This window comes from Gossypium raimondii, chromosome 13 (assembly GCF_025698545.1).
Source record: "Gossypium raimondii isolate GPD5lz chromosome 13, ASM2569854v1, whole genome shotgun sequence".
NCBI classification, from domain to species: domain Eukaryota; kingdom Viridiplantae; phylum Streptophyta; class Magnoliopsida; order Malvales; family Malvaceae; genus Gossypium; species Gossypium raimondii.
In genome coordinates, this window is record NC_068577.1 from 52,317,926 (window position 1) to 52,336,336 (window position 18,411).

The following is an 18,411-nucleotide window of genomic DNA, read 5'->3' on the forward strand; positions in this document are numbered from 1 at the left end:
TTTCGTGTTTATGGGTTTTTAAGATAAAATCAAAGCATTTTCATTTATTCAAAAAAGTAAATTAATTATAATTTATTCAAAATTGTTTATTGGATTACGTTTCGACTAGAATACGTAACAATATAGCATTCCAATATCCGATATACAAACTTTTATAACAAATAACAATTTAATAATTATCTAAAAATGCATAAATAAAAAAATCTTAAATAATATTTAAAAATTAAATTTAACACTTACCATTTTCATTTGTTCGACAGGTATGTGCTGCTTATCAAGACGAGTCAATTCTCAAGCCATTGCTGAAATCGTACAAATTTTTACGATTTAAAAAAATTTAAAAAAATAATTTTTTAAAATTTATTTAAAAATAGGGATTTAAGAGAAATTTAAGAGGAAATTGAGAGCAAATTGAGAGCAAATTGAGATTAGATATGGATTTGAGAGAAATTTGGAAGGAATTTGAGAGCAAATTGAGAGGAAATTGAGAAAATAATTGAGAGAGAATTAGTTTGTGAAAAAAAAATAAAGGGTGGGGGTATTTATAGATTTTTTTTTGACTGTTGGGGGGGTAACGGTAAAAAAAATGACCGTTGCACTGTTCACGCGCGGGGAAATCGCGTCCCCAGGGGCGCGCTACGTGGCATCAAATCGCGTCCACGTCAGCGCAATTTGCTGACGTGGACACAGATCGTGCTTACGTGGATGCGATTTGTTGCCACGTCAGCAAATCGTGCCGACGTGGATGCGATTTGTTGACGCGTCCCCTAACTTCACGCTGACGTGGACGCGCTTTAGTGGAAAATGGCCCATTCCGGTAAATAATAAAATACCGGGCCCATTTCGGTAAATTTAAAAAAAATAGGCTTTTAATGGTAAATTGCCCCGAAATTTTAGTGGCTTTATTCTATCATGCTTATATCTTGGAGGCTTTTCTAATGTTTTAAGTATGAGTTGCGAGAGCAATGATTTGTTTATTAAGCCTTCGTTTGTTTCACCCAAAATAATTTTTGGGAGATGATTTCTAGAAAATAACTTATTTTTCTGGTGTTTGGATGAATCTGTGTAAAATATTTTCTGTTGTTTGACATATTTCCTAAAAATATTTCATAAAAATTGTTTCTAATGAAACAAACATACATTTGAGTTTTTCTTTTTTATCTTTCATTATTTAATTGAGTTTATTTTATATCTATAAAATTAAATTTTACATTGTTTTGCATATATTAAAATTATTTTATTAAATTCAGTTTATTGCAATGTCATTTTTAGTTACATGACTATTATAAGTGACTTTTTTATTTAAAAATGTGACATCAACAAAATTGACAAAAAAATTAACAATGTTAACAATTAGACTTGATTTTTAAATTTGAAAAGTAAATGGGCTAAATTCTTGAAAACAAAAGTACGTGGACTAACTAAATTCTTAAAATAAAAGTACAAGGGCTAAATTTTAAATTTGTGAAGAGGAGATGGACTTATGACATATTTTAACATTTATTATTAATATATCTATAATTGAAATAAATATTTATTATTAAAATATTAATATTAATTATTTTCATTTATATGTGAAGAATATTATTTAAAATTATTATTTTGAAAATTTATTTGATGAAACGGGGTCGACTTGGATTTTGAAAATGAAAACGAAAACGGGAGTCGCCACCAATCTTTTTTTTGATGAGGTGTGATCGGGTCACCTCGAAAAGTGGTTGTTTTTAATAAATGATTTATTTTTTATTAAAACAACGATTTTGGTCTACAAAATTCAAAAAAATGCGTTCGAGAGTCGGTTTCGCACAAGGAAGGATTAGCACCCTCGATACGCCCAAAATTGGTACCTAGATGATTACTTAATGTCTTGGTGTCGAAAATTAAAAAACTCGAAAAGAATTTAAAAATATGATCCCTCTTTATATTGTGTTATTTTAAAATTACTCGAATAAATCAAAATAAGAAATGCCTCATTATCTCGAAGTAACAAGATGTCATATCCAGTAAGTTAGGACACGATACATCGTATTTTTGAGAGTAAGCTTGTCTTTATTTTTTATTTAAACCTCATTTATTTCAATTTTAAAAGGATATTCGACTATTTAGGTTTAACGCGAGAAAAAATCGAAACTCAATAAGTTAGGACACGATTTCTCGAATTTTCTAAATACGGAATATTGCCTTTATTTTTGAAATTTTACCCTTTTGAATTTTGAGTACGAATTAATGGAATTTAAAAAAAAAAACAAATGAGTGCAATTTTGATTATATTTAAAAAGAAATTGTTTAAAATAGAAAGGATGACGTACACGACCTTTAATGAATATACAACAATATTTAAAATTCATAACATAATATGCATCATAAAATATAAACATAACATTGATACAAATAAATCAAATGCATGAATAATAATGTAAGAAACAATATAACAATAACATTAATATAATAACAAAACAAATACAATTCTAATAGATTTAGATTTGAAAACATTTGAAGATAACAAATAAATAATTAATAGAATGAAATTGCAATAATAATGGCAAGAATTGAAACAAACCAAATCAATATTTAAAATAGTGAATGAATAAATAAAATAAAACCTAATGTAAGTTTGATCAAAATTAAGTAAATAAATAAAAATTAAATGAAATATTAAATAAACTATTTTTTTATGAGTAAATAAATAAATAAATAAAAATAATTAAACCGATAGGGACTGAATTGAAAACGGACGCAAAATCTGGGGCTCGAATTGCAAATAAATAAAAGAGGATCGCCAAAGGATCGAATCAAACGCGCTCGAACGCGAGGACTTATCGAAATTTTCCGCCTGCAAAGTCTGGCGTTTCAATGCAAATGACCACACATGGTCAAAGGACCAGATTGAAACAAACACCGAATTCGCGGCCCAAATAAAAAAAAACTAAAAGACTTAGATTGCACTACGGCGCAAGATGGAGGGACCGAATGCATAAATTACCCATTCGGGTAAGATTGCGCAAATCTCCCCTCCTCAGACGACGCCGTTTTACAATCCATAAAAGCTAAAAATTTTACTTCTTTTTTGCTATTTCATTTTGTGCAAAGAACATAAGAAATAAAGAAAAAATAAAAGGGAGACTCCCTTTTCTCTGCTAGGGTTCCAGACCAGAAACCCCGCCGCCATCAAGCCTCCACTGCCCGGTGGCCGGAGCCATGCGAGGACGCCTCCTCTCGGCGCATTGAAGCGCATTCAGAGGTCGAGGCTATGGAAGCAAAGGGAAAGAGAAGAGCTTTGGCCCCTCTCCAAACCCACATCCGGCAACGGTGAAGCGCCATCAACGGCGGGCCTAAGGGCCGATTCAGGTAACTCTTTTCTTTTCGCTTTTTTGATTTTTTTTTACCTTAAAATAGATTTGAAATAAAGAAAAAAATAATAATAACTATGAAAAAGAGAACGAAAAGAACAGTTCTTTTAAAGAAGAATAACCTTTTGGAACTTCAGTTTCTGATTTTCGATTTACTGATGGGTATTCGTAAAAAAACTTACAAGAGGATCATTTGGCTTTTATAGCCGAATCCTATTATTAAACTATCTTCTATCTACCTATTTACTGCCATTGCTGTTAGCATGCTCTGTGGTTGCATTCAATTTCTTTGCAGGTAGCAGTGGTAGAGGCGGCCGAGGTGTTAGATGCAGTGGCAGAGGCCTGCGTTGGAGGTGTGGCAGACGAGGAGGCCACGCATGGAAGCCTGCGGCGCAAAAAAAGGGTTAGGGATCCTAGGGTTTTCTGAAAATGTTAAACATTTTGGGCCATTGGGCCGCCTAGGTTTTTTATTTTGGGTTTGGGCTGTTTGGGCCCTGTTGTAAATGGACTGGCATTGGGTTTTAATTTCTGCTTGATTTTGGTTTGGGTCATGTTGGGCCCCGGGCAAAAATGGGCCATTACAACAATGTTAACAATTGGACTTGATTTTTAAATTTGAAAAGTAAATGGGACAAATTCTTGAAAACAAAAGTACAGGGACTAACTAAATTCTTAAAAATAAAAGTACAAGGACTAAATGTTAAATTTGTGAAGAGGAGATGGACTTATGACATATTTTAACATTTATTATTAATATATCTATAATTGAAATAAATATTTATTATTAAAATATTAATATTAATTATTTTCAATTATATGTGAAGAATATTATTTAAAATTATTATTTTGAAAATTTATTATTAAAATAAAATTGAAATATTAAATAATTTATCAAAATAATAAATTATATTAATAATTTATTATATGATTAAATATAAATAATTAAATATGTATGTTTAATAATATTTAAAATTATAATATTTTATATTAATATATTAATAATTTTAAATATTTTAAAATAAGAATAAATTTTATTATCAATATGATAATATTAAGCTTTATTTAAGTTAATTTTATATAAGAAAAAATTAGGTATAGAAGAACTCTTTTCGAAAATGACTTACACTTTTAAAATTGTAAGTCATTTTACGAGAAAAAGGGTTTATTTTCCGTTGACCTATAAATAATTTTCTGTTGACCAAACTATTTTTGTAAAACAAATACGGAAAATGCATAAAACATTTTTCATAAAACATTTTACAGTGAAACAAACAGAGTTTATTAAGAGGAACTTATTTTAGATACATGTTTGTAAATAAATTGTTTTTTATTTGTTTGTGACTAAGCTTTCAAAAGGAAAATTTTAGTGAAAGAGTGAATCTAAATAAATATATAGAAGTGAGGCTGCAAGATTGATTCATAGTGAAATACACTTTGAGCAAGGTCCAGCAAACATAACAGGTTTTGAATTGTATGACCTATTCTTGTGTTCATTATTTTTATTTTTGGGTTCCAAATGTATCTCTAGTTATACCAACAACTCAATGTTAACATGGTTTATTACTAATTTATTAAGTTATAATTAATGATTGAAAATATATTTTAATATAATTGTTGATGTCTTCTTAGTCTGTGACTAACTTTTGAAGTAATCGAATTGAGCTATTACAACATGAATGTTAGTTAATGTCCTAAGTGCTGAGGGTCCTCTAGAGATTTTTTAGATAATGGTAAAATTTAACAACTTTGTTATATGAATTAGACCTTATTTAATAATAAAATTCTTATAACAATTATATAGTACAAGGTGTTGGGGATAGTTATGGTGGTGGTTCATACTGTATACGTACGGTGCAAAGAGTCATTAAGGATGGAGGTTTAGGAAGGTGGGAGAGTTGTTGTAAGGTGTTGATATTATAAGTACCCGAGTTCTTTTATGTCTATGTCGTGTCTTCTTTGGTGTTGAAGGGGGGTCGACTAGGCATGAGTCGCAACCATCAGTGTAGAGGGTAGAATGACTAAATGTCAACCACGAGCACTGTTACACTCAATGTGAGGTGACTAGATAAAATGTTGTCAGGTTTGAGATGGTGATGGATTGACGAGTTTTGACATGAATTCTTTTCTTTAAAAATTTATAATATAGCTCTTGTCCAAATTATAAGAGATGATATGACAAGAACATAAAAACATATTATTATAAAAAAATTAATTATAAAAGCATAATTAATAGAAGAATATTCTATTGGTTTTCAACGCCCAACCAGATCATCAAATCAGCTGTGAGGCTAGCAATTTCAGGTCATGGCTTGACCCTATCATTGATCCGTGAACAAGTTTAGTTGGAATCCATCCATGGTCATCACATCAAACGCTCCAGAATTCTTCTCCTGGATTCTTTGAAACCGTTTGATCTTTTTTCTGACTTTCACAAAGTTCTATGTACGTGGGCAGCTAAGCATTGTCCCAACCTTGTCCCCGTAAGTTATAGACAATAGCCTCAATTCTGCTGTTTCATGTTACAAACACCTTAGCTGCCCCAACATGTCCAATTTCATGTGCTAAAAGATACCTTTGCCCTAAACAACTAAAATTTTCTGTTTAATATATTGATTAAAATATTTAAATGCCATCTACTTATCTTAATTAATCATAATTCAAAATTATAATACACTTCAATCATTGTTTTTTTATGAACGCGTAAAATTTTAAAAATTCTTATTTTATTTATTTAAAGACTAAAAATTTAATTAATTAAATTTTCACTTGATTGCAACAAAAATATACGACACTTAAATTTGAAATTTAATTTTTATATTTGGAGAAGGTGTTTTTTAAAAAATTCTATACTAACTAATTAACTATTACTTAGATTAATTAATGACATCATAAAAATAAAATAAAAATATATTATATTAAATTACATGAATTAAACCTCAAATTTCAACACGTACAATTTCTTATTGAGATAAAAGGTAAAATTAATTAATTAATTTAGCCATTAATTTTCTAAACAAATGTCCTTTACCTTTATTACCGTAATATTCCCATCTATAAAGATACCATTGAATTTCCGCAAGGCCTAAACACATGCATTTGTTCTTTCTCCTCTAAGAACTGATCATCTTTCAGCTAAGCTTTCAATCTAGCTTTAGTTATAGAAAAAAACAGTGGAATTAAGGGTATGGCATTTGCGAAAGATCTCAACCTTGATGCCACCGAGCTCCGGCTAGGCTTACCGGGAACCTCCGACGAGTCAGCTAAGAACCAAACGCCGGCAACTCTTCGGAGCAACAACAAAAGAGCCTTGCCTGAAGAATCTATGTCTAGTAATGCCACAGCTTCCAAAAACTGTAACCAAGAAACTGCTCCACTCCCCAAGTAAGCAATCTTTTTTTTTAATTTCGACCAAAAATGAAAGATTCCTTTTTTTTTTTTTTGTTAATCACTCATGTAATTATAATAATATTGCAGGGCACAAGTGATAGGGTGGCCACCGATCAGATCTTACAGAAAAAACAACTTGCAACCTAAGAAAAGTGAGGGTGAAATTAGTGGGATATATGTGAAAGTGAGCATGGATGGGGCTCCTTATCTTAGAAAGATAGATTTGAAGGTGTTTAAAGGGTACCCAGAATTGCTTAAGGCCTTGGAAGACATGTTCAAGTTCAAAGCTGGTGAATATTCAGAGAGGGAAGGATATAATGGATCAGAATTTGTGCCCACTTATGAAGATAAAGATGGTGATTGGATGTTGGTCGGAGATGTACCATGGGAGTAAGTTCCTTTTTCTTTTCAAGAATAATTATATAAACCAACTGAATTAAACTTTGGATTAGACTCGAAATGTTTAAGATCTGCGCGTAAGATTCGAGAATCATATCTGATAGATTTTTTTTCCTGAATGCAGGATGTTCACCAATTCTTGCAAAAAGCTGAGGATCATGAAAGGATCAGAAGCAAGAGGCTTGGGTTGTGTTGTTTGAAAAAAAGGAAGGAAAAAAAATAGCCCTTCAGCTTAGGGTATCCAAAGAAGAAATTACGATCCCATTTTTTTTTTCTTCTTTGTTGATTAAGCAACAAAGAAGATTAATCTTAGGATGTTGTCCAAGGCATAACCCAAAAAATATATATTTTCATGTATAGTTTTGGCATGTTTCTAATTTCCTTGTGGAATTTGTACAAAGGAAAACATATGAAGTTCATAACATGGTTTTCCTTTTTTTTTCTTTTCATGTATATTATAAATCAAATCCTTCTTTTGCCTTTGGTCTTTATTTACATTATCCATCACTCTTGAAAGAGGAAAAAGAAAGATGGAATCTTTGGATTTCAAAGTTAATATATATAATGATGAAAGATGTTTTCAAAAAGAGAGAGGTAAGGAAGAAAAGGGATTTAAAGTAATTCTTAACTTTCAGTAGGTCTAAGATATAGTAAATGATATGATAATTTGTTCAGGAAAAAAAATATTTGTGGTTCCTATCGTGTGATATAATTTGAATGAGGAAAAAGTTAAATGTTTGTTGAGGTCAGTTTTTGGAAGACGGTCATGCTTGTTGAGTATTTATAGGTTTTATGACATCTGCTCGGAGCTGTCAAAGCTTGTGCTCGCATCCATCTGTTATACTTAAATTCATTTTCAGGGTTGTTAATCTTCGCTTCATTCGGCTCAACTCCCACCGAGTTGGTAGAAACTTTTGGAAGCATGAACGAATGGGTGAGTGCTTGTACGAGCTCTTAGGCTCTGCAGGGAGAAGATTCGAATAGATTGTCGATTTTGATCTTTTTTTCCCCTCATCCCTTAAATTTATACGAGCAACTCAACAAACTCTCATGCAAGATGAGAAGTTGAAGGACTTGAACTGGTTTGTATCAATTTCTAAAACAAACATGCACCGGAAACAATGTACTGAAAGATTATCTTACCATTTAATTGAGCAATCTCTAACATAACTGATCTACATTCAAAATTATTTGTTCGATGTTCATCGATACAACAGACATACGAATTGAGAAATTTTACCAACAAGACGATGGTTTTAGGAATTCATACACTTTCCTTTGAGCTAGAGACCTCAAGATCTGGTTTCTTCTCTTCACTAACAGCTGAGGTATTCTCCTTCGGTTGCTCTGTTATTGACTCAGGCTCCTTTTTCAGTTCAGTCTCGAACTCCTTCGCAGCCTGCAAAATTTACGGACTATTAGGTTTAATTTCATCAATGATGTAGAATGTAAGCAAGGCTGGGCCACATCAAATTAGAACTATTACTTGAAATATCTTTGGCAAACATAGAAGAACAGATTTTTTTAGTGATTGTCAAGGCAGCACAACCTAATTGGAAGTACCCGTGCCCAACATCCGTATCTTGCACAATATCTGGGCATTGGTATGGATATATAACCCTCCAAGGACTCCCCAAATACATGGAAAGAATTTGAGAAAATTAAGCATAATTTGTATCCAACATAGAGTCTGAGTAACAAAGAAACTGACACGTGGAATAATGTCCTACAGGGAGTAAACTGTTCTTCACAAACTGCAAAATGATTGCCTATGAACAAAATCTAAAAAGAGCAATCACACACATGAAAAATTAAATCAAGTCACTAACAAGGAGACATTAGAACACTCGGCATGAGCCGCCAAAACGTTTTCAATGAATCATCTCAACATGAGCCGTACAAAGATTTCTTCGGAATTCAGTTTAAAAGGAAATGATTCTCAGGATATTGAGACAAATAACCAATCTCTAATTCATGTCACTTACTGGACAAGAAAATGACATTCCTTTCACTGAGCAAACGAAGAACCTTCTTGAAAATGGGAAGAATGTAAAGCAAGCTATACCTAATTCAGATTTCCAATCATCTAGTTGCATGTTCTTCATATTTATCCCATTAAAACTAAAATTTTGGAATAAAACAGGCATAGTACAAATCCACCCTCATCCTAACTTTGACCAAACAAAGAATGATAAGCTTTAGCAATTGGAATTTGGAAGCAAAGAAAAGGTATGCTGAAGTTAAGATGATAACAAAAGAGGTGCTTCTCAGATTAATTCACTGAATATAATATATATAGCAATTGCAATGCAAAAGACTGGTATGATGAAGTTTGAGGACGGCACAGAGTAATTCTATCAAAAGAACATAGCTATAAGAATAGAAAGTTCACTAACAGGAACCATACGAGATGTCAGTTTGAATTAGGATTGTTACATCACAAGAGAAGGTCATAATTCAGCAGGATTCTCATTTCAGCTCTCCACTTCTGGGGGAAGCGAAGAATGTTAGCAATTAGCTTAAGTGGAAAGCACCTACCTCAGTCCCTTGTTAGCTTGAAACATTTAGCTTCAACATTAAATCACTGTGAAGCTTCCAACATGATAAATGACAATGTCAATAGGGATTCTTTCACCCCTGCTAAACTTATCCAAACTTTACATTTTGTTCTCTGAAAAGCTAAGAAGAAATTGTTTTGGTAAATCATGATTGGTTTTACCTTAAACCCGAAACCCCTAAGAACAAAGTTGCTTTGCACTTGGTTTCATACATTTTTTGACAAAACACAAGAAAGGAAGTGCATAATTATTCTATTCTAGCTTCATTTATATTATACTTTGTTTTAGGAAAAAATTGTATTCTAGTATTATTGATTATTTCATTCTGGCTATGCGATTCATATGGGTTTGATATAAAGATTTCACCGATAATGTGTAAACCAACTGTGCTACAAACTTTTGCTATCAAACTCAAACACTTCTGGTAGAAGAGACGGCTACACTAGAGCGGCACATGGCACTGAAGACCGCTAAGTTGTAAAACTAGCAACCACCAGGATTTGACTATAGTCAATCCTAGCTTTTAACAATAAGAAACTAATGCAATAATCATCCATGAAAACCAGTAAATCTAAACCATCGACCATACTTATCTGGATAAATTTCCACAAACACAAGGTGTTCACCATGAAGAACACTGTCAAAGGTAATACTGATGTTACTCTAATTTTTCTAAGTGTTTTCATGTATTCGGGGGGTTGAGAGTCATATCCTCATGGTGTGTGTGACATAGGTACTTCATGGGCATAGGGTAATATCATTGCATTCATTTATCAATAGTTCCCCAATGTATTCAAGGTGATTATAATTGATGAATTTTACAGTAAGGAATCTAAAATCAATTCAAGACTCGTTACTATTGGTTTACAGATGAAACTTCAGCAATTATTCCAAGGAAACAAAGCTTGTAGACCCTAGCTTTAGTAATGATTCAAGAAATGCCAAATAACTCACAAATGCAAATAAAAACGTTGAACATTTAGGAAACAATCAGAATTTGAAAACCCCATTAAACAATTCACAAAAAAAGAACACATTAAATTGATCATCTCTTAGCTAAATTATCTGTCAGATATGAATCTCAATCAAGACAACATAACAAAGTAAAAAAATTCCGTTCCTTTTTTATTGTTCTCCTAAAGTTTCTCAGTGGAAAACACCAATGCCTCCATTTTCACAACAATCCAATAACAAATGAACCAACTTTTTTTTTGAACAAAACAAAAAGGATTCAAATTCTCGATCATTTTCCTTGAGTTTTTGACATATCAAGCAAAACCCAGATAAGGAAATCAACAAACCTGCTGAAAACTCTTGACAGTTTTCCCAATACTCTTCCCAACTTCAGGCAACTTCTTTGGTCCAAACAGAAGAGCAGCCACTCCAGCAATAACAACGAGTTCAGGCACACCAAGACCAAACAAAGCATTGCAAGTAAGACCCTTTTTAGCAGGCTCGGCTGTTGTCCCCCACCTTGGTCGACCAACAACAAATGAAACAGATTTGGTCTGAGATTTTGCTTTGTTCAACAAAGAAATGGTGCTACCGGTACCTAAAAAATTGGATTGAGAGGAAGAAAAAGGAAGCGAAGGTGCAATTGGGGGTCTTGCAAGAGAGAGAGTTATAGAAGTAATTTCCATGGTATTCCCAGTCAAGATCTTAAAATTCAAAGAAAATTGATATGTTTCTAAGAATTAGAGAGGTTTATGAGTGTGAAGCTGAGGTTTTGAGCAAAGGGAAAAAAATCAAGAAAAACAGATAACAGGAAGCGTAAGGTTGGGAACTTATTAGGGCCAGTTCTCTGTATTTATCTAAGATTTGACTTTATCTGTTGTAATCCTCTTGGCATGAATTTGATGAAAAAAAATAAGAATTACATTCGATTAATTTTATTTAATTTATATACTATATTATTTTATTTACCTACTATATTTCATGAAACACAAATAAAGAAAATATTGGCTCCCCATTGTTATTGTTGATTATAATGGTTAATTTGACCAATTGATTATTGGTTTTATTAATTGTTTATTTAAAATTGTTTGGTAAAATTTAATTAATAGTTGAAAGTTGATATGTACAAAATGATAAATAAATGCATGACGCATTTTATTATTAAGTATTTATTTGTTTATAATACTTTAATTTTTCTTTTCTTTTCTTTTCTTTTCTTGAAAGGGAAATTCATTACATTCAATGTATGAGATCATACAATTCGATGGAAAAAATAACAAACACCTGTTGTACGCGCTGAAGGATGAGCTCCATCAACACAACAAAAGCTTTAGCTTTAGCTTCAGCTTCAATAGAACATTATGGCACGTTGACATTTAGCTTGGTCACAAGTCAAGCAAAACATATCAGGAGTTATTGCAAACACTTAATACAATAAAGAAATTAGCCCTGGATGGTCCAAAGCGGCAGGCGTAAATCGGCAAAAGAACCGAGCATCCACCAAGCTAGAGAGGATGGCGACAAAATCAACCCTAAAATCACTCGCAAAAGCAAGGCTACATGCATAAGTAAGACTAGAAAACGAACTACAAGAGTAGACAAAAACTTCTAAAAGTGGAGACTTATTAAAACAATAGAAAAATAAACAAAAAAACATATAAAGCTTAAGGCAACATAAGTCCAAACCGACTCGTGAAATCATTTATTATTTTGAAATACTCTTAAAACATAAACAAATTAAGAAGTCAACAAAGAGCTACCCGCTCTTTAAAATAAAACTGTCGGTGGTCGGTGGTGTTTCAACGATGATAGGCATCGTCATTTGTCCATCACAATTTGTGAAAATAACAAAGATACGCACAAAATATATTTGCAAACTGAAAAGAGAGAAGATGCATGGAGTGAATGAGAAGAAAGAAAAAGAGGGTTGATGGGAAGGAGATAAAGGCAGACAATAGCTAGTTTGGAGGCTAACACCACCGCTAGGCAAAAATAAAAAGATAAGAAGCAAACGACTTAGAGAAAAAAAAATTTTAAGGTTTTGAAAAAGTTTTAATCAATTGTACTTTAGTTTTTATTTGGTGAAATTATTGAAATAAAACACTATTACCAAGGAATTAAAACATTTATTATGGAAATTAATAGGTGAATATTTTTAAAATTAAAAAAAAACAAATTTCTTAAGTTCTTTATTTACAAATGTTAACCTTGTAAAAATTGATAAATATTAATAGTGTATCAATATAATTGTAAACTATATTCTTAGCAATAATTATATCATGTTCTTAGTATGTAAATTAGTGATAATTATGTAAATTACAAGGACAAAAAAAATAAAATACATTGAATCATAGGTTTGGACTTTGAAGGTGAAAGTCAAAATGGGAGAATGTAGAATACTGATATATTAACACCCCTGTTAGGTTTGAGAGCATGTGGCAAAGGGGGTAATTTTTTAGCAAGCATAGTTAGATATGTCATTCCACATATCTTATTCCCAATCAACTGTGAAAAACATTACACATCCATGCATTTTTTGTTTTGAAGGTTTTAGCTCCATTCACCATACTATTAGAGGGTTTGACTACCCAATTCTCCATTTGTGGTCAAATCAATTAAAAAATATCTAAAATTTTATTTACCAAACACCCCATTACGTGACAATCTAAAATTTCAACAATTGATATATCATCCATTATAATATTAAAATAATAGTTAAGCCAATCATTAATTACAATATAATATTTAAAAAAAATACCTATATTACATACAATAATATTTAAGGAAATGGTTATATTACATACAATACAATAATATTTTGGGGATGATCCCCATATTTTGGGAAAGGATGCAATTTGAACGAGACATATTACTATTTTTAGAGAATTTGAAGGTTTTAGCAAATCAACACCTGTTTTAGATCTTAAAGCCTGAGTATCTCTTCTTAATGCTTACATCTAATCGTGCCAGACTACTTGTTGTCGTGGAAAGAACTATTATGGTTGATATTCTGGGTGGGAACTATAAGTGTGACCTTGAGCATTTAGAGATGAAGCAACGTTGCTTCATCATGCCAGGTTTGGAGTCATAGGTTATGATATATGCTCTCAAATCTCTTATACTTTTGGTATTTTGGTAGAGTTGCTCTGATTAAATGCTAAAGTTACATATTTTATGTAATTAAATTGGTTAACTTATGAGAATGCACCACTAATTTTGCCATATTTATTGAATTTTGTGCAGGAATGTAATTTGGGGCTAAATAGAAGAAAAAAGAAACAATTGGGCCAAATTAAAGAAAGAAGCAAAGAAGGAGGGCCAAAGTAGAATCTTTCCAATATTAATTAGCTGAAAATTTTGTTGACTTAGTGGGGGAGATTATTTTGGGATTTATTTTATTATGGGATATTTTTCCTTAATTTCCTATGACTAGTTGGCTCCTAATTTAGTAAATCCTCTAGTATAAATAGAGCATGTATTGTTCATTTATAAATCAAGCAAAAAAACATTTAGCTTTTATCTTTCAAATTCTCTCCTTTCTCACGTAACCTTTGTTATTTCTTAGTTTGTCTTCCTTCAATTTATTAGTTCCAGTAGCCTACCATCCATTTCACCTTTATTTTCAACTTTTCACAAATTTATTTATTGTTTTTAGTTTCTTTAACTTTCAATTCCTAAAACTTCCAGCTTGTTACTACTTACCATTTACAACTCCTTTTTCAAAATCTCTTTTTCAACCACCCCACTTTAATATTTTTTTCCACCCCCCAAACTCAATCACATCAACCATCTTTTCACCCTTTCTACCTTATTTAATTTATCAAATACCAACATGCATCAAACCTTAGCCAACTAAACTCATTTTCAGCTTTAGGCCGAAATTAAGCTCTTCAAAACCCGTGAGTTACGAACCCGAGCCATTTAACTCCTAAAATTCCAGTACTTATTACTTCTCCGGATTAAGAGTATGATTTTGTCAACTCATAAAGTCAGATCAACACTAAGTCAAAAAAGACGTCGTTTGATTTAGTGTGGTTAGACGTACAGTTGGAATTCTGAAAGGAACGTTTCTAATCGGTTTTCTGTGAACACATTGGTGTGCAAGTGGAGATTGATGTTTGGTTCCGTCAAGGGAAGTAGTAACCGGATTTAAATGTCCCACGCGGTTGAGGGCATTGGTTCGAGCTAGGCTCTTCTAGAACGCAAAGCTGCCAGAGTTCTAAATCACGAACGTTTCGTGGTTGTTCGATCGGTAAGAATTAGTTATTGGACGTTCCATAACTAATTTACACAAGGAAGAGTTGGTGTTCAAGGCGTCCTTGGTAGCTATAACTAGCTTATTGGAAAAGAGGAGTTCATCCAATTTCGAGGATCGGTTCAAAGACGAGGAAAATTCGTGCCTAAAGCTGAGCTCATTCTAATTAATTTTTCTTAATATTTATTTAACCGTTTTTTTATTCTGTTTTCAACTTTTATTTTTGACGTTATTTTTCTGTTAATTTCAGGTTTTCAAATTTTTACCCCCCGAACGTCTTGGGCACGACAACTGCCCCGACATAAATTTGGTCAAGCGAGCAACAATTTACAGTAAACCAGTCTCTGAGGGATCGACCCTACTCCCTATACTACATAATTTGCAAACTAAGGTGTAGGTTTATATTGGTGGATTCGACACCCATCATGCTCTTAATACTGTTGCTATTGTTGTTCATGTCCTAAGTTCTTATGCATCATTTGGTCTCTCTAGAACTCTCATTTGCTCTTGAAACTCCAAGAATTACCCAAGGAACTAATTTGCGTTTGAATTAGGATTCTGGGCAATTTATTCATCGAACGTTGGTATTGAACATGTATTTGATGGAAAGCGAAATGCAGCAATGTGTGGAGGTTGATGATTATACTAGCTCATAGGTGTCACTATAGGGATTGTAAAGATGCATGAGTGAGGTTTGCTAGTTTGACCAACGTGATGTAGTTGAGTTGATGGATGTAGTAGGTTTTCCGGAATGTTTTTACTGGTCCACCCTCATCAAATCAAATTATTGAGGTAAAAAAAAGGAGGTGAAAGATGGTGAATCACACGGTAGTAGAGTGTTAAGAGTCGCAAGAGAAAAGGGAGGCAAATGTACAAGACATAAATGTGGAGAGTTGAAGAGGAAGAAGAAGTTTCCTTCTAAGGCCAAGGATGAATATTTACAAGCGAGGGTGACCTCCCCTTAGCCTTAAGTCTTGATAAGTAATTTGTATTTATCTTATTATGGTTGGTCATTTAAGAAAAAAATAACCTTCTAGATAAGCGGTGATTATGTGATTGATATGAATCAAGTAATTTTATATGATTGCATACATAGAATAATCCAATACCTATATTTGACGAGATAGATTAAGGGAACTCCACATGTTGTGCACATATTCGTTTGCGATGGAGATAGTTGATAAGGTGGTGGCTAATGAGATCATGATTTGACTAAGTGAGTGTAATGAAATCGTGATTTGACAAAATAACGATGGCGAGACTTGTTCTCCTTAGATATTAATTACAATTTTAAATAAAATTATAAAATAAAAATAAAAATTTTAGTTAAATTTTTTTTCAGATACTTGAATGAATATACTCTTGATCTATATTTAAATATGCCATCTATAAAAATAATAAGCATGAAAACTTTGAAAAATAGAGAGTCGGTGGCAACAAAAATCGTCACACCATTTGAACTTCATCTTTATATTCTCCAAACGAAAACTCACGTGTATCATACACTTTATTATTATGCCTCCTACCCACTAACCTCTCTCCCTCATGCCATAATGCAAAGGCTTCCTCCCCATGCACCGCATCGTCCCCATTTTCCAGTTCTTCATCTGACATCCTCAGTGGAACTATTAACCCAATGAACCAGCAAATAATGCTGGTCACAACAACATTCAAGACGATCACGAACCCCATGGCAGCAATTTGAATCCCCATTTGTTTAAACCCAGCTGGTGTTCGACCATTTTGCAGACCATAAACGAGGCCGAGGTATTTTTCCCAGTCTGTCACCATGTAGAAAAGGCGGCAGAGCTTTGGGACGGCAAAGAAACCTGTAAGAATGCCTCCAAGGCCACCGGCGATGGCGTGGGTGTGGAATATGGCGATGGGGTCGTCGACCAACTTCAATAGCTTAACTTTGTTATGGAGAACCATTATTGTGTACCATGGTACACTTCCTGAGATTATTCCCATTATAATAGCTGCCCAACACTGAACTACCCCTGTTAAAATGTCATATAATATGCCTAAGTAATCATATTTTCCTACTCAATATTTTTCAAATGTACAAAAAAAATACAAGGATTGGAAGCATAATTAGACCAAAAAAAATTAAACATACTGAATATCAAATACATACATGTATCGAATACTTAAACCCATCCATGCGAATAACATACTCAAAATCTACACTTTTTAACCATTAAATACAAGAAAAAGTTCAGACGCAAACCCGAGAAACATAACTTACACATACACACACATACGAATCTGAGTAAAATATATAGGTGAAATGTACCTGCAGCTGGAGTGATGCAAACGAGGCCAGTGATCATCCCTTGTATGGCACCAAGAACAGAGGGTTTTCCAAAGAAGAGACTGTCAAGAAGGAGCCAAGTCAAGATGCTTGTAGCAGTGCAAACGTGAGTGTTAAGTATAGCTAGACCTGAAATAGTGCTTGCCACAAATGGCGCTCCACCATTGAACCCACTCCACCCCATCCAAAGCAATCCTGCTCCTGCTAGCATCAATATTACATTGTTTGGTGGGCAGTTTCGCCTGTCTTTTTCAGCCCTTGGACCAACCTGAAACAAAATCAATTCATTCCTTAAAATTTAATATAATATCCTTTCCTTTAAACCAACATTTTACTCACTATATTAGTGCTTTCTTACCCAAAAGGCTGCAGTGAAACCAGCAACCCCGGCCGAAAGGTGAATAACAAATCCGCCGGCAAAATCTATAACGCCTAGCTTTGCCAACCATCCTTGAGGACACCATATGCTAAAAGCTGCAATCGTATACGAAAACGTAAACCACAATGGCACGAACAATATCCATGCACGAAAGTTCATTCTACCTAAAAGCGATCCGGCTATCAAAACCACCGTGATCGCCGCGAATACCGACTGGAAAAACACCATCGTCGCCGTTGGCAAGTACCCCGCAAATGCCCTCTTTAGCAAGAACTTCTCGTCTAATGCAACACCCGGTTTTCCTAGGAAAAACACGAGTTTGTCCCCGAATGACATGCGGAAACCCCACCCTACCCAACATACGAGAACCATGGCAAAGGCGTAAAACGCCATGAAAGCCGAGTTGATAGCCCATTTCCTTTTCACCATGCTTCCGTAGAGGATGACGAGGCCTGGGATGGTTTGGAGACCCACCAGGGTTGCTGTTGTTAGCTGCCATGCGTTGTCACCTTTGTTCATCCATTCAGGGCTTGCCTCATCTGGTATAAGGTTGGAAGGCAGCTCCATATGGAAATCAAAGTTGAAGTTATGAATATGAAGTCTAAATTGAGGAGAAATAAAATGGTGTTTATAGCTGTTTTGCAAACTTTTTGCTTGGGATGTGATGTTTATTTACTTGCATTGATAGTCGTTCCTTGAGGCCGGCCATGCAGGCTAGTAATTGGCTTCATCTTTGAATTTTCTTCGGTACTTGTGGAAATTTGACACTGACAAGGGAATATCCAAATTGCCAAGACTCCGGAAACAGCCAATCA

The 18,411-nt window shown here is 33.4% G+C and overlaps 3 protein-coding genes across 3 annotated transcripts; 1 reads left to right on the forward strand and 2 right to left on the reverse strand.

Moving 5' to 3' along the window:
- The first annotated feature begins 6,423 nt into the window (after window positions 1–6,423).
- Window positions 6,424–7,613, forward strand: LOC105782489 (auxin-induced protein 22B). Its single transcript, XM_012607249.2, has 3 exons — window positions 6,424–6,731; window positions 6,825–7,127; window positions 7,261–7,613. Exons 1-3 carry the CDS (start codon window positions 6,535–6,537, stop codon window positions 7,334–7,336), a joined length of 576 nt encoding a protein of 191 aa, XP_012462703.1. The 5' UTR covers window positions 6,424–6,534; the 3' UTR covers window positions 7,337–7,613.
- Window positions 7,614–8,260: 647 nt separating this feature from the next.
- Window positions 8,261–11,484, reverse strand: LOC105782490 (sec-independent protein translocase protein TATA, chloroplastic). Its single transcript, XM_012607251.2, has 2 exons — window positions 10,996–11,484; window positions 8,261–8,535 (listed from the first exon to the last, which is right to left on the reverse strand). Exons 1-2 carry the CDS (start codon window positions 11,332–11,334, stop codon window positions 8,401–8,403), a joined length of 474 nt encoding a protein of 157 aa, XP_012462705.1. The 5' UTR covers window positions 11,335–11,484; the 3' UTR covers window positions 8,261–8,400.
- Window positions 11,485–16,339: 4,855 nt separating this feature from the next.
- On the reverse strand, window positions 16,340–18,163 carry LOC105782487 (ammonium transporter 2 member 4). Its single transcript, XM_012607247.2, has 3 exons — window positions 17,576–18,163; window positions 17,200–17,485; window positions 16,340–16,903 (listed from the first exon to the last, which is right to left on the reverse strand). Exons 1-3 carry the CDS (start codon window positions 18,161–18,163, stop codon window positions 16,350–16,352), a joined length of 1,428 nt encoding a protein of 475 aa, XP_012462701.1. The 3' UTR covers window positions 16,340–16,349.
- Window positions 18,164–18,411: the final 248 nt, after the last annotated feature.